This window comes from Bubalus bubalis, chromosome 17, assembly GCF_019923935.1.
Source record: "Bubalus bubalis isolate 160015118507 breed Murrah chromosome 17, NDDB_SH_1, whole genome shotgun sequence".
NCBI classification, from domain to species: Eukaryota; Metazoa; Chordata; class Mammalia; order Artiodactyla; family Bovidae; genus Bubalus; species Bubalus bubalis.
The window spans coordinates 55510788-55535502 of record NC_059173.1 but is presented as its reverse complement, the minus strand read 5'-3'; the positions used below and the strand labels follow the sequence as shown (position 1 = coordinate 55535502).

At 40.9% G+C, this 24715-nt stretch overlaps 1 protein-coding gene across 4 annotated transcripts in view; it reads left to right on the top strand.

Moving 5' to 3' along the window:
* Window positions 1–24715, top strand: part of RNF150 (ring finger protein 150) — a 275434-nt gene that overhangs the window by 197383 nt on the left and 53336 nt on the right. For all 4 annotated transcript variants that reach the window (XM_025268101.3, XM_025268100.3, XM_025268102.2 and 1 more), the window contains exon 5: window positions 19680–19776. In XM_025268101.3, the coding sequence (XP_025123886.1) occupies window positions 19680–19776 (97 nt within the window). The remainder of the gene's footprint in view (window positions 1–19679; window positions 19777–24715) is intronic.

The window sequence follows — 24715 nt, the reverse complement described above, 5'->3', positions numbered from 1 at the left end:
CCAAGTCTACGCCTCAACTACTAATGCCAAAGAAGCTCAAGTTGAACAGTTCTATGAAGACGTACAAGACCTTCTAGAACTAACCGCCCCCCCCCCAAAAAAGATGTCTTTTTCATCAGAGGGGACTGGAATGCAAAAGTAGGAAGTCAAGAGATACCTGTAGAAATAGGCAAATATGACTTTGGAGTACAAAATGAAGCAGGGCAAAGGCTAACAGAATTTTGCCAAGAGAATGCACTGGTCATAGCAAACACCCTCTTCCAACAAAACAAGAGAAGACTCTACACATGGACATCACCAGATGGTCAATACCAAAATCAGATTGATTATATTCTTTGCAGCCAAAGATGGAGAATTTCTATACAGTCAGCAAAAACAAGACCAGGAGCTGACTGTGGCTCAGATCATGAACTCCTTAATTGAAAACTTCAGACTTAAATCAAAGAAAGTATGGAAAACCACTAGAACATTCAGGTATGACCTAAATTAAATCCCTTACAATTATACAGTAGAGTAACAAATAGATTCAAGGGATTAGATCTGATAGAGTACCTGAAGAACTATGAGTGGAGGTTCATAACATTGTATAGGAAGCAGTGATCAAAGCCATCCCCAAGAAGAAGAAATGTAAAAAAGGCAAAATGGTTGTCAGAGGAGGCCTTGAAAATAGCTGAGAAAAGAAGAGAAGTGAAAGGCAAAGGAGAAAAGGAAAGATATATCCCTCTGAATGCAGAGTACCAAAGAATAGCAAGGAGAGATAAGAAAGTCTTCCTAAGTAAACGCTGCAAACAAACAGAGGAAAACAATAGAATGGGAAAGACTAGAGATCTCTTCAAGAAAAGTAAAGATACCAAGGGAACATTTCATGCACAGATGGGCATAATAAAAGACAGAAACAGTATGGAGCTAACAGAAGCAGAAGATACTAAGAAGAGGTGGCAAGAATACACAGAAGAACTATGAAAAAAAGATCTTCACGACCCAGATAACCACCATGGTGTGATCACTCACCTAGAGCCAGACATCCTGGAGTGCAAAGTCAATTGGGCATTAGGAAGCATTACTATGAACAAAGCTAGTGGAAGTGATGGAATTCCAGCTGAACTACTATAAATCCTAAAAGATGATGCTGTGAAAGTGCTGCATTCGATATGCCAGCAAATTTGAAAAATTCACCAGTGGCCACAGGACTGGAAAAGGTCAGTTTTCATTCCAGTCCTAAAGAAAGGCAATGCCAAAGAATGCTCAAACTATTGCACGAAGGTACTCATCTCACATGCTAGCAAAGTAATGCTCAAATTCTCCAAGTGAGGCTTCAACAGTACATGAACAAAGAACTGCCAGATGTTCAAGCTTAGAAAAGGCAGAGGAACCAGAGATCAAATTGCCAACATCTGTTGGATCATAGAAAAAGCAAGAGAGTTCCAGAAAAACATCTATTTCTGCTTTATTGACTACGCCAAAGCCTTTGACTTGTGTGGATCACAATCAACTGTGGAAAATTCTGAAAGAGATGGGAATACCAGACCACCTGACCTGCCTCCTGAGAAATCTGTATGCAGGTCAGGAAGCAACAGTTAGAACTGGACATGGAACAACAGACTGGTTCCAAATAGGAAAAGGAGTACGTCAAGGCTGTATATTGTCACCCTGTTTATTTAACTTCTGTGCAGAGTACATCGTGAGAAATGCTGGGCTGGAGGAAGCACAAGCTGGAATCAAGATTGCCGGGAGAAATATCAATAACCTGAGATATGCAGATGACACCACCCTTATGGCAGAAAGCAAAGAGGAACTGAAGAGCCTCTTGATGAAAGTGATAAAGGAGAGTGAAAAAGTTGGCTTAAAACTCAACATTCAAAAAACGAAGATCATGGCATCTGTCCCATCACTTCATGGCAAATAGATGGGGAAACAATGGAAACAGTGACAGACTTTATTTTCTTGGGCACCAGAATCAGTGCAGATGGTCACTGCAGCCATAAAATTAAAAGATACTCCTTGGAAGAAAAACTATGACCAACCTAGATAACATATTAAAAAGCAGAGACATTCCTTTACCGACAAAGGTCTGTCTAGTCAAAGCTATGGTTTTTCCAGTAGTCATGTATGGATGTGAGAGTTGGACCATAAAGAAAGCTGAACACTGAAGAATTGATTCTTTTGAACTCTGGTGTTGAATAAAGCTCTTGAGAGTCCTTGGGACAGCAAGGAGATCAAACCAGTCAACTCTAGAGGAAATCAGGCCTGAATATTCATTGGAAGGACTGATGCTGAAGCTGAAGCTACACTACTTTGGCCACCTGATGCAAAGAACTGGCTCATTGGAAAAGACCCTGATGCCAGGCAAGATTGGAGGCAGGAAAAGGCGATGACAGAGGGTGCGATGGTTGGATGGCATCACCAATGCTGGGCAAGATTGAAGGCAGGAGAAGAAGGGGATGATAGAGGATGAGATGGTTGATGGCATCACCAACTCAATAGACATGAATTTGAGCAAGCTCCAGGAGTTGGTGATGGACAGGGAAGCCTGGCGTGCTGCAATCCATGAGGTCACAAAGTGTCAGACATGACTGAGCGACTGAACTGAGACATGAATATCATTTTAATATTTGAAAACTTCAAAAATCACAAGTTTTTCCAAAGCATTAAAAATAAACACTGGCCCCTTAAGATTTCTAACCCCAGCCACCCATCTAATTTTAAGAATGAGTCAAAGAACTGAATGTCTGTGTGAACAGGAGATTCCAAACTCTTTATGGGTAAAAAACAATTTACAAAACACTGTAATGTGATTAGGATTCCGACTCTGAGCCTTATAACTCGTGAAGTGGAAAACAAAGGGATGCTTTCTAGCCAGGCAGAAATGGCCTGTCCTGACTTTACCCTGCCATGCCTGTTCCATATGCTTGACTAGAAACAGATTTTCTTTTTCCATGTTCGTTTTTCTAAAAAAGTGATGTATGCTGGCTGATTTTAATAAGATTTCACTTACCCTTTCATGCCCATGTTACAACCTTGAAAGTTTTTTTTTAAATATGAAACAGCAGAGAAAACATTCATTTCTTTGCTAATTGTAAGAAATTTTGAAAAGGGTGAAAAGTAAAAAGAAGAAAAATAATAATCTCACCGTCCAGAAATAATCATTGTTAATATGACTATATTTAATTTTTATAATGTATGTGCATATATAAACATCCCACGTATGTTATTAAACATAAAGTCAGGCCATTAATACAGCTTTTATTCTACTTTCTCTACTTTTGAGAAAGTGTAAGTAAATAAAGTAAATAAGTAAATAAAGTTATAAAATAAGCATTTTCCTATAACTTTAGAAATTATCTTAAAATATTTAGTGGTTGCATAATAGTCCATTGTTGGGGTGTATTTAACTGCCCTCCCCACATTGTTCACCATTTGAACTGCCTCCAGTGTTCATCATTGTAAAATCATGACCTTACTTATCTTTTTTTCCTATATTCATCCCTTAGTATATACTCCTAAAAGTTAACTTCCTGGGTCAAAAGTACTTAACAAAGGATCTTGATAAGTTTTGTCTAACTGCTTTCCTGAAAAGTGGTTATGATTTACACCCCACACCAGCAGGATGTGCTTGCATTAATGTTCTTTTGGAACCAAGAAGTGGTACCATTTTTAACCCTCTTTCTCATCTAATAACCAAATACAAAGTAGCACTTAGCTTTAATTCCTATGCCTTTGATTTCTCTGAGATATTACCCTTGAGTAAACAGAGCTCTTCATGTATGATATCTGTCAACTGAAAGAGTTTTCACGGTGTGAGAGTTGTGAGTTCAGCTTTATTTGGGGCTTAATGAAGACCATAGCCCAGGAGACAGAAGGCTCTAGGGAACTATGCTGAAGAGCTTGGGGAGGGAGGGGTCAGTGTACATGTGATTTTGGTGAAGGGGATACATGCAACAAGCACACCTTCTGGCAGAAGTTTGATGCTAGCCACGAAGAGCAGATGTCTCCATTAATGATTTTAGTGCTTTGCTATATATGAGAAGATGCAAGGAATTGGGCTCATAAAATCTTCTCCTGAAAATATCAGACTATCTGATGACTTGTTTTGCCAGTTTTTCCCAGAACACAGAGTACTTCATTCCTGATCTTTAACCTCGAACTTCTTTTGGGGGAGTGTCGAAGGTTAGCAAGTGGCTACTGACTTCATTCTTGTGGAACCAGATAGCAAGAGACAGTTTTTAGTTGGCATGTCTAATGTAAATATAAATCGTTGGTGGTGGTAAGATGTTTCTAGTTTTAGAGATGTTAAAGTGGAAGAGGAAAATGATATGACATAGAACTGATAAAATGTGATATTAACTATTTTTAACACTTTGTTTTCATATTTTGGAAAATAGTGCTTTTTCTCATTTAAATATTTTTGGTCTTATGCTTTTAGATTAATAGAAAAAAGTTATAAAAGTTATGAATTTTATCTCCCCTTCTTTTAGTCTTTCTTTACCAAAACAAAATACAGTAAAACAACTGAGCAGTTAAGTACATTTTTCAGATTTCTCTGAAATTTATGTTGGTGTGGGCATCCCACTCATACTCATTATTTATGAAAAACATTATTTAAAAAACACTGCTGGATGATACATAGGAAGGCTGTTAAGAGAGTAGATTATAGGAGTTCTCTTCACAAGACAAATTTTTTTCTCTTTTCTTCTTCTTGTATCAAAGTGAGATAATGGATGTTAACTAAACTTACTGTTTCACAATATATATAAGTCAAAAGATCATGCTGTATACCCCAAACTTATACAGTGATGTATGTCAGTTATTTCTCAATAAAACTGGAGAAAAAAACTAGAAAAAAAAAACTCATTCTTTCAAGAACATAATTTTACATACTCTGCCAAATTAAAAGTTATATAGAGCGGTGGGAGTTTAAAATGGTCCAAGTGCTTTGGGAATTTGTCCGTTTCTACTGAAGTTAAATATACACTGTTCTCTAACCTAGCAATTTCACCGGTGGATATAATACCCTAGAGAAATGAATGCATACCTTCACAGAAAGACTTGTACAAGAGTGGTCATCATAGCAAATTTCATCATAATAACCAAAAAATAACCCCAAGGTCTAACAACAGAATAATCTATGGTTCAATCAAGGTACATTCATAAAGTGAAATATTACTTAGCAGTAAAAAGAAACAAACAATTGGATGTACATCAAAGCACAGATGAATCTGAAAGCATTATGTTGAACCAAAAAAAGCCAAGCAAAAAAAATAGATACTTAAGATAATAATTATTATACTTATGATTCCATTTAAATGAAATTCAATCACAGGCAAAGCTAATCTTCAGTAACAAAAATTCTAATGATAGATTCATGGCAGGGAGTGGGTATTGTCTGGTCAGGAGAAGGAGGGGACTCTGAGGTGACAGAAACAGTCTTTATCTTCATCTGGGTAGTGTGTACATAAATGTATACCTACTTAAGAAATCATCCAGCGTACTTAAGATTTACATATTTTACTGTATATTAAGCCTTCATTTTGGAGAAGGCGATGGCACCCCCCTCCAGTACTCTTGCCTCGAAAATCCCATGGGTGGAGGAGCCTGGTGGGCTGCCGTCTATGGGGTCGCACAGAGTTGGACACGACTGAGCGACTTCACTTTCACTTTTCCCTTTCATGCATTGGAGAAGGAAAGGGCAACCCACTCCACTGTTCTTGCCTGGAGAATCCCAGGGACGGGGGAGCCTGGTGGGCTGCCGTCTGTGGGGTCGCACAGAGTCGGACACAACTGAGGCGACTTAGCAGCAGCAGCAGCAGCAGCAGGCCTTCATTTAAAAGAATGAAAGGGGAATTCCCTGGCTGTCCAGTGGTTAGGACTACACTTCCACTGCAGAGGGCATGGGTTCAGTCCCTGGTCAGGAAAAAAGCCACACAGCGCAGCCAAAATAAGATGAAATAAAATAAAATCATAAAAGAGATTTTACAGTACCAAAGAAACTAGGCTGTGGACTTAAAAAAATTAACTTTGTACATTAGCCAAAATTACATAAAATTTAAATTCAGAGTTTGCTAATGTTGCTTTCTTATCATTTTTCTTTGATTACTTTGGATTTTTGTGTATAAACTGCCAAAAATTAGCCATCACTTCATCTAGGGGATTAAAAGAGGGAAACATGAAAGAAATAGCAACATTGGTAAATGTCTGATGTGTTATTTTCTGTTGTTATTTTCAACAGAGCAAATGCTTCAGAAAGCAGTCTTGAACCATAATAACCTTGTTAAATATGGCATTCTGACTTCAAATGTCCTGGTCCCCAGTTATATTCATCAACTAGACACTCGGGACGAATGCCAACCAGCTCTGCTGCCCCAGCCAAACAATATAATTAGACCAGGGTCAAGTTTTAAGCTCAGAGCCTCCCTCTGCCAGAACCCAAAGCAATGAGACACAGTGTAAGAGGCCAATCCTGCAATTCCCTCTGAAATTGCATTCCCAAAGGACTGGTTTCTTCAGTAGCAGGAGGATCTGATGTGGCTTCTTAGTTCTTCAAATTTTGTTGGTTTTTCTTTAACGCTGTTTAAACTCCAAACTATGGACAAATGGCTGAAATAAGTGTCCATTTATTATAATAATTTGGAAAACATTCTACTGTTTACAAAGGTCTTTTACATATAATGTCTATTTTACATCTCACAACAGCCTATAATAGAGTTAGGGCAGGGCCCGTTAACACTGCTTTATTTGACTAAAAGAAAATCTTTACTCATGGGATCATAGGGTCCAGAGTGCAACTAGGTTTTTGACTTCTGGGCCAGTACTCTTTCCAATGTACTGATACCACTGCAATACTATAGACACCTTAACCCCTCCTCGCCCCGCCCCCAGGTAACTCTCCCATGCATTCAACTCTCTGGGGCTATGGTTTTGGCTGAAAGTCTGCCTCAGGAAGCCCCGTCTCACTCTGAGTAAGCCAAATGTCTGAGAACCCTAAGGAATCCAGATCAAATCTAGCCCAGCTTTAAGGAATTTGCTTTCTCCACAGTGATTCCAAGCTTGTTATTGTGGGCCTAAAAACAGAGCAGCGCTTTTTCACAGAAGGGCAGTGTTTGTGCTAGTGAGGTGAGCCATAATTTACTTTATTGCTTTATTTACTTTGTTGCATAATTTACTTTATTTTTTTTTTCTCTCTCCACCAGGTAAAACTGCTAGCATAGCAGATGAGCTTGCCAAAACAAAGCAATTCTGTTTATAACAGCCATAATATGGCTACTACTGGTTCTATGTGACTTTGAAAAGCATGCTACTGGTTACAAAGGTCTTTTGCATATATTTTCTACTTTGCATCTTACAACAGCCTATAATAGAGTTAGGGTAGAGACCACTGGAGCTTCCCAAATGGTGTAGTAGTAAAGAATCTGCCTACCAACACAGGAGACACAAGAGACTCGGGTGCAGTTTTGACCCCTGGGTCTGGAAGATCCCCTGGAGGAGGGCATGGCAACCCACTCCAGTATTCTTGCCTGAAAAAATTCTGTGGAAGGAGGATCCTGGTGGGCTACAGTCCGTGGCATCGCAAAGGGTCATACACAACTGAGCACACACACACACACACACACACACACACACACACACACAGGGACCATTAAGGCTGTAATTTAAGGAAAACCTTAACTCAGAGAGTCAAAGGTCTTAAGTCCTTTCCTTTTGTTTTTTCTGCCCTCCCCGCTTTTTAAAATGATTTTTATGTAACCTAAATAGGGGGAATCAGGGAAATGAATTTTCTCAAAATTGGTCCAAACATTTCAGACCAAGTCTAATAGTGGAATCACCCCCACAGAGAGGCACTGGGCTGGTTGGGTGGAATTTATCATGGGAGAGGCTGGTGTCTACTTAGCTGGCCCCGTAATGCTGCATGGTCACCACAGCAAGGACTTTCTGTATAGGAGACATAGAAAGATTCTCGAGACACCACTGAAGAAAGTCACTTGATGACAAGAGGTGCATGATCATAAGGAATAAGGGCAAGTCTGGCTCAAGTCCATGATTATTTTCCTCGTTGTTCATGCCTCCTTCTGCTCAGCCCATCTAGATGATTTCAGAGCACTGATTTGAACTCAACCTGGTGGCTGGGAGGTTAAAGTCTCTGCCTGCAATGCGGGAGACCTGGGTTCGATCCCTGGGTTGGGAAGTTCCCCTGGAGAAAGGAATGGCAACCCACTCCAGTATTCTTGCCTGGAGAATCCCATGGACAGAGGAGTCTGGTGGGCTACAGTCCATGGGGTCTCAAAGAGTCAGGCATGACTGAGCGACCTTACTTACTTACTTTTCAACTTTATTTTCTGTTCCTACTTTTTCTTCTCTTTTTTTACTGGAGTATAATTATTTTGCAATGCTGTGTTAGTTTCTGCTTTTCAACAAAGTGAATCGGCTGTGTGTGTAGCTTTCCATCCTGCTGCGTTTCTCACACATATCACGATACCACCGCTGTGCCTTTCCTCATGGAAATTCTTTCTCGTTGGATTTTTTTCCTCCAATCTTCAGAGTTCTTCCCAGAATTCAAGAATTCTCCCTTCCTTGAATTCTGTGGCACTTTGGCTTGTACGTGTTTATGATCTGTCACTTTGCATGTTATACTAACATCATTTAAAATACTGTCACTATTATCCATTGAACACTAAGCATTTCACAAACAAGTGTAGAATCCTTAGGACAATCCCATAAGGTACTAGTCAGGACAGGCTAGGATCTGCTGCAGTAATGATTACGACAAAACCTCCAAACTCTCAGTGGCTTAATACAATGAAGATGTCTTTCTTATGTTTTATGTATGTCAGAAAGGAGAGTCTGCTGATCTAGGCTAAAACAAAGCTGTTTCCATCTTGAACAATGTGCATTGACAGCTCAGTAATTAAATGCCATCGCCTGAAGTGAAATCTGCTATTTCTCATCATAATTTATTGACCAGAATTAGTCACATGGCCATAGCCCGTGAGAGCCTGTACTCGTCTTGTGTCCCTAAAGATGGAGAACCAGCAGATGGGATGAACAGTGTTCATGAGTGCCTCAGAGAGGTACTATTATCACCCTCATTTTGTAAATGAAGAAGCTAAGGCTAGGAGACGTTAAAGAGTTATTCCAACATAGTCAACCAAGATTAAAAATGAAATCTGCTTTGCCCCCAGGCCTGAGTTTGTAAGCTCTACACAGTATCAGTTGTACATCTTCCTATCAGCCTGTCAACTCTGTATTTAAAATACTTCACCAGGGCTTCCCTGGTGGCTCAGCAGTAAAGAATACACCTGCCAATGCAAGAGACACGGATTTGATCCCTGATCCAGGAAGATCCCACATGCCGCGGAGCAACTAAGCCCACCTGCGCACCACTGCTATTGAGCCTGTGTTCTAGAGCTCAGGAGCTGCATCTGCTAAACCCACATGCCACAGCTGTTGAAGCCCCCGTGCCCTAGAGCCTGTGCTCCTCAGCAAGAGAAGCCAGCACAGTGAGAAGCTCACTCACTGCAACTAGAGAAAAGCCCCTGCAGCAACAAAGACCCAGCATAGTCATAAATAAATAAAATTTTTAAAAGGCTTAAAAAATAAATGAAACACCTTACCAATATCAGGCATGCCTGATTCATCTAGCACCATGTTCTGCAGGAAGTACTACCACATAACTGGTACACATTAATGAATTGTCATTCTGTGTTGATTTTCCTACTTTTTTTCCAGAACTTAGCATTCCCAGTAGTGAATTCTAGTATCAGTTTTAGAATCTCTTTAACAATATGCAAAAGCTCTCTTTTTCAGACTCTCTCATGTGTAATTAAGAAATCCACATTCCATACTACACTGTGCTAAAGTGCCACCACGTCAGAAAGGCTCTTTTCTCCGTAACAAGGTTGGAGATTAAACCCACTGGTTTGCATAGTACAGCACAGTAGAAAACACAGAGAAATTTCATGATACACTGAATGCTTGGGTTACTGGTCCCTGGAACACAGGCATGGCATTTGGGCCAGACAAAGATAATGCATAGAAGTAGTCAGTGATTTCCCTGTGTTTTTCAAAGCCATGGCAGTCAAGATTCTGCTGAAGTTCTCATTGAATTGACCTGATTTTAAGAGCATGGTTGGAGTGAAATCCTACTTTAGAAAATCAATGAGGGCACTTTAAATTTTCTTCCTCTGGGTAGGAATCAGGGACATTTCTCCTAAGCAATATTTATTACACTGTCTGGGCTCAGTTGACATTCTATAAGTGTCCTCACCAGTGCAATTTGGTCTTTCTAACTGAGTGACCTCGGTAATGCCTGCGCCGAGATCCATAAATCGATGATCTTGAAATGAGATTTGCACGGGGGGAATGGCCTGGTGTGATGTCGACCTGACAGTCTGAGCAGAATATGGGCTCACCAACCCCATAATGTCCTCGTCAGGCCCCCAGAAGAAGGCAGGATTCTTTCATATTTTAAGAGTCCATAAAAATTAAGGAAAGTGCTTTGTAAGCTCTACTATAGATAACTCACTGGCAAGGAATAAGAATTCAATCACTGTTCATTAAATAATGACACTTCAGCTTCTTAATTGCCAGGTAATGTGTTTTTGTCCTCTTTTCTGTTTAACAACTTATATTTATTTTCACTTTGAAGACATAAATCTAAAGTGAAACCTTTTTTAAAACTAGATTAAGAAGGTTATGCATTTCAGAATTGATTTCACTCTGCATATTGCCCTCACAAAAGGTTCGATCAATTTACATTCCCACCGAAGTATATAAGACTGTGTACACCATTGCCAATGTGAGCTATTATTGAATTTAAAAGTAAATGCCAGTTATGAATGAATAAGAATGATCTTGCATAATTTTCGTTTTTCTGATTTTAGTTAGGAAGTGTTTTTACAAGTGTTTTAACACATTTATCTGAAGTCTTAAAATGAGTTTGGGCAAAAAAATTAGCAAGAAATATTTTTTACCAACACAATAATTGCTATTAAAAATGTATTAGAACAGGCAAAATAATTTTCAGGTTTTCTGGATATAAGATCAGCATGCAGTCAACGGTTATCAATTCACTGGAATGACATTAGCTAATCAGTAACAAAACTTGTCTCTCTCTTTCCCTTTTGACCCCCTTCGCCCATTTCTCCGACTCCTCATCCCACACCTCTGGCAACACCAATCTGTTCCCTATATCTATGAGCTTGTGTTTGTTTGTTTGTTTTTAGATTTCACATAGAGAGAGGTCATGTGGTATTTGTCTTTCCCTATCTGACTTATCCATTTAACAAAATGACTTCAAGGTTTCTTCACAAATGGCAAGATTTCATCCTTTTTTATGGTCAAATAATATTTCATTGTGTATATATACACCACAATTTCATTATCCATTTATCTATCAATGGTTGTCTCCATGTTTGACTATTGTAAATAATGCTGCAGCGACCATGGGGATGCATATATCTTTTAGAGTTAGTATCTACATTTTCTTTGGACAAATACACAGCAGAATTGCTGCATCTTATAGTAGTTCTATTTTTAATTTTTTGAGGAACCTCCATACTGTTCTCCATAGCAGCTATACTAATTTCCTTTCCCACCAGCAGTACATGAGGGTTCCCTTTCTCTACATCTTCAGTGATAGTTATTATTTGTTGTCTTTTTGATAATAGCCATTCTGATAGGTATGAGATGATGTCTCATTTTTGTATTGATTTGCACTTTCCTGATGATTAAAAGTGCTGAATATATTTTCATATGCCTATTGGCAATCTGGATGTCTTCTTTGGAAAATGTCTATTCAGATCTTCTGTCCATTCTTTAGTTGGACCATTTGGGAGCTTTTTACTATTGAGTTGTATGAGCTCTTTATATACTTGGATATTAGCTCTTTATCAGATACCTGATTTGCAAATATTTTCCCCTATTCAGAAAGTTTTCTTTTTGTTTATTTTTTTTTGATGGTTTCCTTTGCTATACAGAAGCTTTTTTATTTGTTGTAGTTCCACTTGTTTATTTTGGCTTTTGTTGCTTTTGGCTTTGCTGTCAGGTTTTAAAAACTTATCTCTAAGACCTGTTAAGGAGCTTATCACTTACATTTTCTTCTACGAGTTTCAGGATTTCAGGTCTTACATTCAGGTTTAATTCCTTTGAGTTCATTTTTGTATCTGGTATAAGATAGTTGGAGTTTCATTCTTTTACATGTGACTGTCCAGTCTTCCCAACAGCATTTATTGAAGAAACTGTCCTTTTTCAACTGTATGTTCTTGACTCCTTTGTCATAAGTTAATTGGCCATATATATGTGGATTTATTCTGAGCTCTCTGTTCTGTTATATTGACCTATGTGTCTATTTTTATGCCAACACCATACTTTTCTAATTACTGTATCTTTGTAATATAGTTTGAAATCAGGCAATGTGATGCCTCCAGCTTTGTTCTTTCTCGGTGCTTCTTTTGGCTAATTGAGGGGGAGTGGTGGCTCCATAAAGATTTTAGGATTGTTTGTTCTATTTCTTTGAAAAATTTCATTGGAATTTTGATAGAGATTGCACTAAATCTGTAACTTGCTCTGGGTAATACGGACATTTGAACAACACTGACTCTTCCAGTCCATAAGCAAGGAATATCTTTCTGTTTATTTGTGTCTTCTTCAGGTCTTTCAGTAGTGTCCTATGGTTCTCAATATGCAGTCTTTCATCTCCTTGGTTAAATTTATTCCTAAATATTTTATTCTCTTTGATGCAGTTGTAGATGGTATCATTTTCTTAATTTCTGTATCCAACAGTTTGTTATTCATGTATAGAAATGCAACATATTTTTGAGCATTGACTTTGTATCCTGCAACTTCACTGAATTCATGCATTCTAACAGTTTTTGAAGGAGTCTTTATGGTGCTTTATATATAATATCATGTCATCTGCAAATAGTACATTTCTTCCTTTCCAATTTAGATGTCTTCTTTTTCTTGTCTAAATGCTCTGGTTAATACTTTCAATACTATGTTGAATAAAAGTGGCTAGAGGACATTCTTTCAGCTTTCACTGTTGCGTATAATGTTAGCTGTGCATTTGTAATGTCTGGCCTTCATTATGTTGAGATACTTTCCCTCCTTAACTGCGTTGTTAAGAGTTTTTCTCATAAATGTTGTATTTTGTCAGATGCTTTGTCTGCATTTATTGAGACAATTATTTGACTTTTATCCTTCATTCTGTTACTGCATTTCTAGAAATTTATTCATTTCTTCTAGGTTATTCAATTTGTTGGCATATAATGTTTACGATATTTTCTTATAATCACTTGTACTTCTGTGATTATCAATGGTAACATCACCTCCTACATTTTTTATTTTATTTCTTTGGATTCTCTCTCATTGTTGCTTGGTGAATCTAGCTAAGAACTTGTGAATTTAGTTTATCTTTTTGAAGAACCAGCTCTTAGTTTCATTGATCTTCTCTGTTGTCTTTTTAACATTTGTTTCTGCTCTAATCTTTATTATTTCTTTCCTTCTACTAACTTTTGAGCTTCATTTACTGTTTGTGTTCTTTGTCCTTCTCTCATAGTAAAAACCCTCTGTTGGGTTATAGCGAACTATTACTTCAGAGTGTTGTCAGTTAAAGGACATTGTCATAAAACATAGGAAACTGAATAACAGGCAACTTAAATTACTTCCCAGAGATCACAAAGCTAAGGAGGGTTCTTCAGTCCCTGAAACTGGAACATATACTCAGCTGCTGCAGCATACGTAAGAAAACAGAGTAGGCAGAAAAAGAAAAGAAACCAACTCTCCTTGGCAGAGTTTGGAGGACAAGGGTGGGATGTTCAAGGAAGAGAAGGGACATCTGAGCTGTGACTTGCTTGAATTATGAGCAAGGTTTGCCATACCAGAATAAAAATTTTTAATTGAGAAGGACATTCCTGAGTTACGGTGAAAATGTGGGATAAACATGGGGGTGGAGCAGAAGATGTGACAAGGACCAGACGGAGTGAGCCTTCTTTCTGTGCTGTGACTTTGTGTTGTAGGCAGTGGAGCAGCTGAAGCATTTCCAGTGTGGGGAGTGATATATTTGTATTTTAGAAACCTCAGGCTGGAAAGAGAAACCAGACCACATTGGGAAGAGCCTCGGGAAAAGTAGATCTTTCTTTCTATGGAGCTTCATGATAAGAATCTGAAAATTTGTGCAGAGCTGCCAAATAACATTTACCAGATTTATTGGGCAGTGGAGAATGAGGGAGAACAGAACATTTCGAGACCAGTTTTACCATCTTCCTGAATACACTCGAGCAGACTGATAGCTGAGTGTAGATCTGATGAAGCCAATATTTGACAGCGTTTCTCTGCTATAGCCAAGTGAATACACGTAAGGCAGATGACTTTTCCACTGTTTTTGCTCAGTCCCTAATAGTCTGTAACTGGGCTACTGCCCTCTTAAAGCTGGAGCATAAAACATACACTGAGAAAGGATAAAACTTTGAATTCCTCCAACTCCACTGTCTTGCTCATGACAATTCAGTGCCGCGAGGAAGGATACTAGAGTGTAGATTTGGGTCCATATACGGAGAGTAGGACTGGGTTTGAGTCCTGGTGCTGCAGTTTATCCTGCAGAAAGGAATGGCAGCCCACTCCAGTATTCTTGCCTGGAGAATCCCAGGGACAGAGGAGCCTGGCGGGCTACAGTCCACGGGGTCGCAGAGTCGGACACGACTGAGTGACTCAACAGCAACAGCAGCTGCAGTTTATTAGCTCTTTGGAGAATTTACTTGAAGCAGATTCAGCTTCCTCCTCCATAAAAGGGGAATAGGAATTTCTACCTCATAGGGCTGTTGTGAATTAATATATATAATATGCTAGGTAGCTTTCAGTAACCAGTAGATATTGTTTATTAATTAAATTCATGTTTATTAATTAAACACTGACTCTTCACTCATTAACAACTTTGCAAAGAAGATTCAGAAGCTCTGAAGAAACATTTTGACTCCCCATAGAATCATGGGTGGGGAAGATCCTCTGGAGAAGGAAATGGCAACCCGCTCCAGTATTCTTGCCTGTGAAATTTCATGGGCAGAGGAGCCCTGCCGGTTACAGTCCATGGGGTTGCAAAAGAGTCGGACATGACTTAGTGACTGAACAGCAACAACAGAAGCACTGGATAGATCTTATTTAAACACATTGCCTAGAAGAATGGGATTCTGTGGTCCCTGAGTGACTCGCATTCTTTGAGCACTATTTCATCAAGGGGAACGAAACAGCTTGCCTTGGTGCCAAAAGGAAAGCCCCAGGATCTAAAAAAAGAGTGGATATATGGGTATGTCTAACCGATTACCCTTGCTGTACACCCAAAACTAACACAATATTGTAAATCAACTATACTCCATAAAAACAATTTTTAATAAAAAAAATTAGTTAAAAGAGACTCAATAGATGTGGAAACAAGTTAAGCAAAGGTTTGTCATTACTGGCCCCCAGATTGAGAACTTACATGATTGTCCTATTCATGATCGTCTCAGCATTCTGATGCAGTTGCCATCGCCTTTCGTCAGGGCTTTGAAACCCTCCTTATAAAGTGTGCATTTCTCTTTGGTGAATAAGGAAGGAGAGGTGTTTTGGTCAACTGTCAGTTGTACTTCTCATTTGTCAGGATTGTTAGGAGACAGATTATCATCCTGTTGTTCCTTTCTGTGTACTTTCTCATGCAGTCTTTGTTAAAGCATGGGAAGGGACAGCGCCCTGCTGTGAATCTTACAGACAGGATGAGCTGAGATAGACTTTGCCTTAGAGATGTTTATTAAACTGTTGCTGCATTTCGCTAAACTCCAGATTTTCTCCCTATTCCTTTATTTATTTAGTCTAGTGACTTCTATTTTTCTTTCCATATGAGAGGGAAAAAAAGATTGTTTTGCAATCCCAATTATAAGAATATAGTCTTCCTATCTGGCCAACCCAAGAAATATGGTACCAGGAATAAATGAATGTTAGTTAATGAGTATTCATTAATAACCACCATGATCACCCTATGTATCATTTCAACACTGTTTTTGTTGCCCTTAGTTCTCCCTTTGATTTTTTTTTTAAATTTGCAGTTATTTGCTTTTACCATTAGAAAGTTTAAAGCAGAAATCAGAGTGATAACATAATATCTAAAAACAAGATGTAATAGTGGTATTAATAGGATGAATGGTAGCTTACAATTAAGGAGGGCCAGGACTTACGATTTAAGCTTCATGGGCGTTATTTATTTCTTCTCTCTCTCATACACACACACAGACTCGATCACTCACAAACTCCATACCTATAAAATAAAATTTGATTGGGAAAAGGATTAAAGCCTTGGAGAGCTAAGGCTTGCCTGAGATCAAACAGCCAGAAAACAGTGGATGCCAGAGAGTGGCCTTTCAATGACCTTTTCTGTTGCAACTCCCAGGGAACCTCTGAAGCACTGTGGTACTGCCTTGAAGGAAGAGACCTTGTCTTATTCATCTCGGTACCCAGCTCCTAGCCCAGAACAGAATGAACAAGAGGTGACGTTGCTAACACTTTATTTTAGGAAGATAAATCTGGCAAGGATGAGTGGGATGAAAAGAACAGGGAAAGACTGGTGGCATGGCGAGCGGTTCTGATGTTATTACAACAATCCAGAAAGAGAGTTAATGAGATCATGAATGAGGGGGCAGCATAGCGAGAAGAAAAGAGGCAATGAAGGTGGAAAAGGTTTAGAAAGAATGCGTTCATGGACTTGATGGCCGTGAGCAGGCAGTGAGCAGTGCCAGCCTTTTGATAAATATCCATTCATGTAGGAAATATTTCGGGAGCATCATCTGTGTGCCAAAATCTAGTCTAGTTGCTGGGGATCTAACAGTGAATTCGGCAAATGAAAGTTTTTGCTCTCAGAGAGCTTACAGTCTCATTTTAGGATGTACCAGTCAGAGTTCTCCAGATGACCACTATACCCCACTGTATATTCTCAAGGAATTGGCTTTTCTGATTATAGGGCTGGTAAGCCTGAAATCTGAAGGCCAGGTCTACTGGCTGGAAACGCTGAGCAGGGGCTGATGCTGCCATCTTGAGGCAGTTTTTTCCTCCTCGGGGAAACCAGTTTTGTTTGGTCTTAAGGCTCTTCAACTGATTGCTCAGGCCCACCTGGATTATTTAGAATAATCTCTTTACAGTAAGTCAGTCCTCTACATACAAACGAGTTCTGTTCCAAGAGCCCGTTTGTTAAGTCCAATTTGTTCGTAAGTCCAACGAAGCTAGCCTAGGTACTCAACTAATGCAAATGGAGGGCAGTCTGCAATTTCACTCACCCCTGACGTGGATGGAATGCACTTCCTCATCTTTGAAAGTTCGCAGCTGGAAGGCTCGTATGTAGGGGACTTACTGTATATAAAGTCAGATTGTAGGTATGAATCCCGTCTGCAGAATACCCTCAGTTAGGGTTTGACTGAATAACTGATACTATAGCCAAACCAAGCTGACACATAAAACTGACCCTCCCAGAGGAGATGGAAGAATGACCAGTGCAGAGCGAGAAATCACCTAGGATGGTAAGTACTGGCTCCTGTGTCTGGCAGACTCAGGGAGGAATAGAGGTATTTTCATCTTACAGATGAGGCAGATGAGACTTGGGGACTTATTTAGACTAAAACAGCTAACTGGCCCTGCTGTCTTTCTGTCTCCAGCATATGTGCAGGAAACACCACAGAGCCTGTCCTCCCAGGGACAGTCAAAGAGACCAGAATATTTGCCATTTTACCAGGAACACCACCAGTGAGTGAGCACATTTAGATTAGGAACTTGTTTTCTGAATATAGAGCCTGCACGTAGAGAGGCTGATCATTGTTTTGGGGTGAGGGGTACACAAAGTGTGAGTGTGTTAGTCTCTTAGTCGTGTCTGACTCTTTGCAACCCCATGGACTGTAGCCTGCCAGGCTCCTCTGTCCATGGAATTCTCCAGGCCAGAATACTGGAGTGGGTAGCCATGCCCTTCTCCACAGGATCTTCCCAACCCAGGGATCAAACCCAGGGGTGGGGGGGACAGGATGCTTTGTCCAGCATCACCCTCTTCATCCCACTGCTGCACTGGGACAGGCAGTCTTCCTGTGCCCAGGTCGGGGCTTCTGTACAAGCCATTCATTTTGCCTAGAAGACCCTTCTTCCTCCCCTCTCCCCTTCACGTGGACCATGTCTGTGTAAACCTTCAGGTCTGAGCTTCAGCACGTCATCAGGGAAACTTTCTCTGTGCATCCACCATCTCCAGTTACAAGCTCCCCCCACCCCCTGCTAACACCATGTTCTTCTAATGTTCTAGATTAATATGCTACTTCATCTAATAATATTAATATTAGATTAATAAGCTACTTCATCAAGAAGTAGCTTATTTCTATCTTACTAGTGTCTGCCTCTCCTGTTACACTCTCAAAAGAAAAGGAACCAAATCACTATTGTGCAGATTTCCCAGCGAGGACACAGTTCTTAGCAGATGTTACTTGTCAGATGGATGCACGGATAAAGGAATGAATGAATGTGATGTGTTTTCTTCTAATCAGGGAATCTGTAGGGCATCTAAACAATCACCTGGAAACACAGGGTGCGTCCAGGAGGCTCCTCTCTGTTTCCTAATCCCCAGTTTGATCATTTCCTGTACACTGCCAGTCCCAGCCGTGGTACATGGGTTCTTCTCCTTGTCACTTTCAGAAGTGGTGCTTCTTCTCTGATTTGAGAGGTCCTTTGTAAGCATTTGAGCCTAAAGCCTTCCGACACAAAACTCTTAGGATCGTTAGAACAATAGCTCACAAGAGTGAGGGAAGCATCTGGAAGGATTCCAGGAATGGTGCAAGGTTGAGGAGTCAGGCATGGGTGGCGTATCCTAAGGATGCCCGATACTTAACACAGATGGTTCTCTCTCTTCTTGCCCCAGGCAGGAAATTCTGACTACTTCTGCCTGTGGTCTGGAGTCCCTTGAGACTTCCATAAGAAGACAAGCTTCTGACTCAAGCAGCCCCTGATATCTCTGAGTGGGCTCCTGAGAGCCAAGTTGAGAGGAAGTTAGGAGCCTATACCCCCATACCTACTAAATGCCACCCCCTTATCCTGCCACACAGAGGAAGGCTCCTGAGGGTGGGCACGTGAGGCTGAACAGGAAAGCTTATGGTACCACTCACCTGGTTTCTGACCTAACAGCCACCAGTCATAACAGCTTAAAATCTCACCTGTGCTGTGAGTTGCTTCCAAGAGCTCTTCTGCCCTTTGTGAGTCACCCGAATATCAATGGAAATGAGGCTCTGTTTTGTGGTTTTCTTCTGATGGTGGGACAAGACATTTGGGATTGATTTAAAAGTGGCCACTGTCAAGTTATCCCAGAAGGGTCTGTGCAAGTTTCTCCCATTTGCCTTCTTTCCATTCAAGGGTCTTTCTATCCAGAAACATCTCTCTGTTTCTACGTTCTCTGTCGTTTCTGAAACTTGGAAGTCTTGACTGCAATTCGTAGATGACCCTCCCGGGAGCCAGACAGATGCTGACTGTATGACCACAGATGTAACAGAAAGCATTATCGGCCCGGGTGTTCGGAGATGGAGGTCCTGGAGTCTCGGCTCTGCCACTGAGCGGTGCATGACTCTGGACAAGTGTCCGGGCTGGAGTGGACACGGTGCTCTCCGCAGTTACCGCCACGCTAAGATGTATGGTTCTCATTGCAGGCATCTTTTCCACAAGTCCTGTGTTGACCCCTGGCTCCTAGACCATCGCACCTGTCCTATGTGCAAGATGAACATTCTTAAAGCCCTAGGGATCCCGGTAAGCACAGTTCAGCCTACAGTCTCGTCGTGTCTGTCTCCACATTTCCCACTCAACAGGGAGAAAACAGCACCCCGGGTTGTCTGTGTCCCCTCGACCCCAGAGCAGTGGCATCACGTGATGAGGCCCTGGGAGCATTTTCCCATCTGGACACATTTCTCCTCTCCCTTTGTCTCTATCTGAGAACATCGTGACCCTCCCACCGTGTTTGTTGTTTTGTCTGTGAGTCGAGATGTCGCCTGAGCAGCTCACGGGCTCCTCCTCTGGGCTGCAGTGGGTGACGACGGGTCGGACCCCAGCAGAGGCCAGGGCTACGCTGATGACACTCTCTTGTCATTTACCTGCACCGTCGTCAGGCAGACCCAGCCGCCACGCTTCCCCCTCCATCGCCCAGCTTCCAGAGGAGACAAGCTCTTCCGGACAAGGGGCAGAGAGGTCAGCCTCTGGGCATCTGGCTCGGCGGCCTCTGCTAAACTCACATCTCTGCAAGAGCTTGAGAGAGCAGGAAACCAGAGCCAGAAGCCCTACATTCCCCCACTCCCGTCAAGCTGGCTCCCTCAGTTACATGTTTTAGCAAACTCAGTCTCTCACCCCGTGCACACAACATCCCCCAGCAGGCTGGCTTGATGCTCCAGGGAAGGACTTTCCCGGGCTCATATGGAGTGAAGGCCACGGGCTGGTGGCTGTGAGACACCAGCTGCTGTCACGAGGGCAGGAAGCAAGCCAGGCCACCAGACCTAAGGGCTGCGGAGAGATGTGAGAACGGCATAGGTGCCGTCTAAGAGAAGCTAGACCAGCAGGGTACAGAGACCCTCTTCCCCCTCACCCCCTCCGCTTTGCTGCAGCCTCCGTCTTGTCACTCCTCACTACTCATGGCAGAGAAGAAATAGAATTTTTAAAATCCCAAGATGTCACTGAAGAAGAAAGGATCAGCTCAGATATCAAAGGCTTTATTTAATGCCAAAAGGCTAATTATCCCAGGAAGATCAGAGTGACTGTTGGCACAGAGTATACCTGAAGCATCATGAGGTCACGGACTGGCTGAATTTTCTGCCCTGTACCAGCTGCCTCTGCCAGCTGTATGCTGATTTTTTTTTCTTACACTCAGTACACCAAACACAAATCAACTTGTGTGACTGTAGCTTTGAGCTAGATTTTAAAAGGCAATGTGTTAAATTTTCAGACCAGTGTTGTCAATGCATAGTAAATTCAAGGTGAAAATCAATGAGAGTGAACATGAACTATGAGCAAAAGCCCCAGCATCTCTATCAGATACTAATGACTTAGAAAATTTAACTCGCTGTTTGCATGTTTCACATATCTGGCTCTAACTGGTTTTTACCAGGGAGGAGGGAAATGTATGTATGTGTGTATTTACATGTGTGTATGTGTGTCTCTGGGTTCTAAAATCTTTAACATGTTTGCAGTTAAAGGTAGACAGTCACATCGTTTAACCTAGGCCTTGTTGCTTAAGAATATCTCCAAAGCTCCCAGTTTTCAACCCCAGAGCTTCTTGGTCAGGACAATGAAACCAAACCACCCCCAGTGGTTACAGTTTATACTAAATAGCATTCCACTCCAGACTTTTTTCTGGGAAAGTATAACTTCTGCAGGCCTTGTAAATATCTGAGAATTGTACATGCCTCAAGAATACAGCTAATCATTGTTTTTAAAAGGGAATTATTGGGTGGCCTGTGGGCCTCTTTCCAGAAACGAATAACATTTTAACTTTTAGCAGTCGGGCATCCTGGCCACAGTTTGTTTCTTGTCCAGTCTGGATAGGATTTTACTCAGCCCACTTGCGAAAAAGTAAAAGTCAGTAGCATCTTTGGATTTTGCCAAGGATTCTTAAAGGCCAGTCAAACAGGAACATGACACCACCCAAGCTGGCCCCAGAGAACAGAACGTCCTCTATGAAGAAGAAGGCAGGCATGCAGGCTGCCTCTCATGCAGCACAGAGGCATATGGCTGCCCCCATGCCTCCCTGGTGCTTTGTCCTGGAGGATGGTACTGAAGTCTGGATCAGGGACCAATTTGGGATGCTGTTCTCCAAACCTTTAAGCATGGTAGCACCATGCTTACATTATACCAAAGAGAAGATGTTTTCACTCCATTCTTAGAACCCCCCGTGTAAATGGACAGGCTCACAGCCTTCTCAATTAGGAAAAACTTCCTATAGCTAACTGAAACCCTTTTCATGCAGCTCAAAGAAGTTGTTTTATAATTTTTTTTAAACTCCTTGTGCGCCATTTCTTCCTCATCAAAGAAAATTGAAAAGAGCCTGTCAGCCTCTCTGATAATTGGTGCCTGTTGGTCCTTCATCTCTGGATCCCTTACACGTGCTTAGAGCTCAGTAAATGTTTGTGGCTTTGTAGGCCTTCAGAGTGGGAAGGCTGCCAGTCACAGAGGGGTGTTTATGAAATTCACCCTGATTCTCCTTTGAGGAATGTCCATTCACCAAAGACTTGGCTATAATCCTGATCCACTAGATCGTCCAAATATAGGGTTTTGTGTTTGATTTTGGTCTTTCTTCTGTTGTTTTTAACTGAGTAGTCTTGTGTCTGCATGTGCGCTAAGGCAAATAAATGTAAGTGGAAAGCTTAGGGCTGGGGACATTTTCATTTTTGAAAGAGGTTTCTCTAAAACGAGCTAAAGAACGAGAGTGAGGCTCATGGATTGCGAAATTCCTATCACAATGGTATCTTTTCCCATTATATTTTGCCAAGAGAAATAAAAGACTGAACTGAAAGGGGTGGGTGGGGGAGTCCTTTATTGTCAGAGCATTTTCATCCCTTTATCTACATTCAGGAGCTTCATCCTCCTTTCTCTCCAGTCAGGTTGAGGGGTATCTTTGCAGAATGACAGAACACATCACTAAGCACTCTTGTAAGGCACCATATATCACAGGCCTTTTTTATCCTAGCAAGCACGGTCTCCGGTCACTATTACCCTGGTATGAATAGGATGATTGTTAATGAATAGAAAATCCCATGGAGTTGGTGTATTCACTAGTCCCTAACTATTTAGCAGTTGGTTAATTTGAGGAGTTTCCCTGCTAACCTGAATTTGAATACCTATACGCTGTTCACTTACAGATGGCTTTTGACATCTCTTACTAAACATTATGACTGTAATTTCTCTTAGTGGTGTATAAAGTGGTTTTCTTTTCAAAATATTACTCTATTTTGATGAACCATTTTGAGTGGATATAAACCGTGAGGTTCTGTAAGGTTGGTCTGTTAAATATTAATCCTATAGCTAAGCCAAATTATTCATGCCTGCTCTTGCTAACAGTTTCCCTGAGCTAATCCACTGTTTCTCTTTTCCTCTACTCCCTTCTCTTAAAAACATAACACTGTTCCTCCTAGTCCACGAAGTAAAAGTGAACATGCTACATCAAAATTAATAAAAATAATTTCATACAAAGAAAAAAAGAAAGAAAGCAGGAACGTGATCAACAAGCAAAGTCAACATTTTGAAAAATATATCAGTTGTTATTGCATCTGTGGTCACATTCAGACGTTTATGACTGGAAGACCAACCAGCACAGTATCCTTACCGGGAACTCCTCCCTGCTACCCCCACACAAATGGACATGCTCACGAGCATCTTTACATAGAATAGGGGAGGGGGAAAAGTCATTTTTTTCTTCTAGGTTCGCCAACTGGTCCCTATAAATGAGACTTATAAATGACAGATTAGCAAGAGAAAATCAAACAGTATATGAATATATGAGCCATGAGTAGGCACAGCAGCACTTGGTGATGAGTGACTCCCAGAGCTGGTTAGAACTTCAGCTTATATAGCATTTTCAAAAAGCAGCAACAGGGACTTCCCTGCAGTCCTGTGATTAAGACTCCACCCTTCCAACACACAGGGCATGGATTCCATCCCTGCTCAGGGAACTAAGATCCCACATGCCATGCCACACAGCCAAAAAAAAAAAAGAGCAAGAAATTTTTAGAGAAGTGAGGAGACAAAAGGAAAGGACTTTGAGTTTCTAGGACAGTGGAAAGTTAAGTAAACGGGGGAACCAATGGCAGATAAGGGCATGTCAGTCAGGTTTGTTGTACGTTCCATTTTGGTGTCAAAATCACCCAGCAGCTGACGATGAGCATGTCCTCCTCCTAGTAGAAGAGAGAGACACCCTTACAAATTTATGTTCTACTTTTAGGCAAGAGGTGGGGAGAGCCTTTCTTTACCTACTTCTCAATTGTTTCTATGAAAAACAATCCTTTTGCCAAAGTAGCATATTTTGGGGTTGCACATTCTGCTACCCTTCAAAGGTATACTTTAGCTTTGCACAAAAATTGAATTTTTTAAGTATTTTCTCAAATCTTCCCTTCATTGATCTAAAATCTGGGAAGATACTAATATTCCCAAGTTTTCAGAGCAATAAACTGAGACTTACATAAAATTTCCCAATTGACATTTATCAAGCACTTAATAATTGTCAGGCACTATGTGAGGGCTTAGAATTCAAGATCAGTGTAGTTGATTCACTTTAAGAAGCTTATGTCTCACTTGTATATGGAATGCACATGGAATAAAAACAGAAAACAGATTGGTGATTGCCAGAGGTGGGGCGGGGGGGTGGGTGGGGGGAGAGGTGAAATTGGGTGAGGGGGTCAGGATGTACAAACCTCCAGTTGTTAAATAGTACCTGGGGATATAATGTTCAGCTTGGTGACCCTAGTTCACAACACTGTGTTGTATTTTTTAAAGTTGCTAAGAGAGTAGATCCTAAAAGTTCTCATCAGAAGAATAAAAAATTTATAACCGTGTGAGGCAGTGGATATTAACTAAACTTATTGTGGCGATCATTTTGCAATATGTACGTGTATCACATCGTTGTACAATTTTAATACAATATTCCATGCCAATTATATCTCCATAAAATTGGAATTAAAAAACAAAACGCTTGTAGACTAGTGGAGTG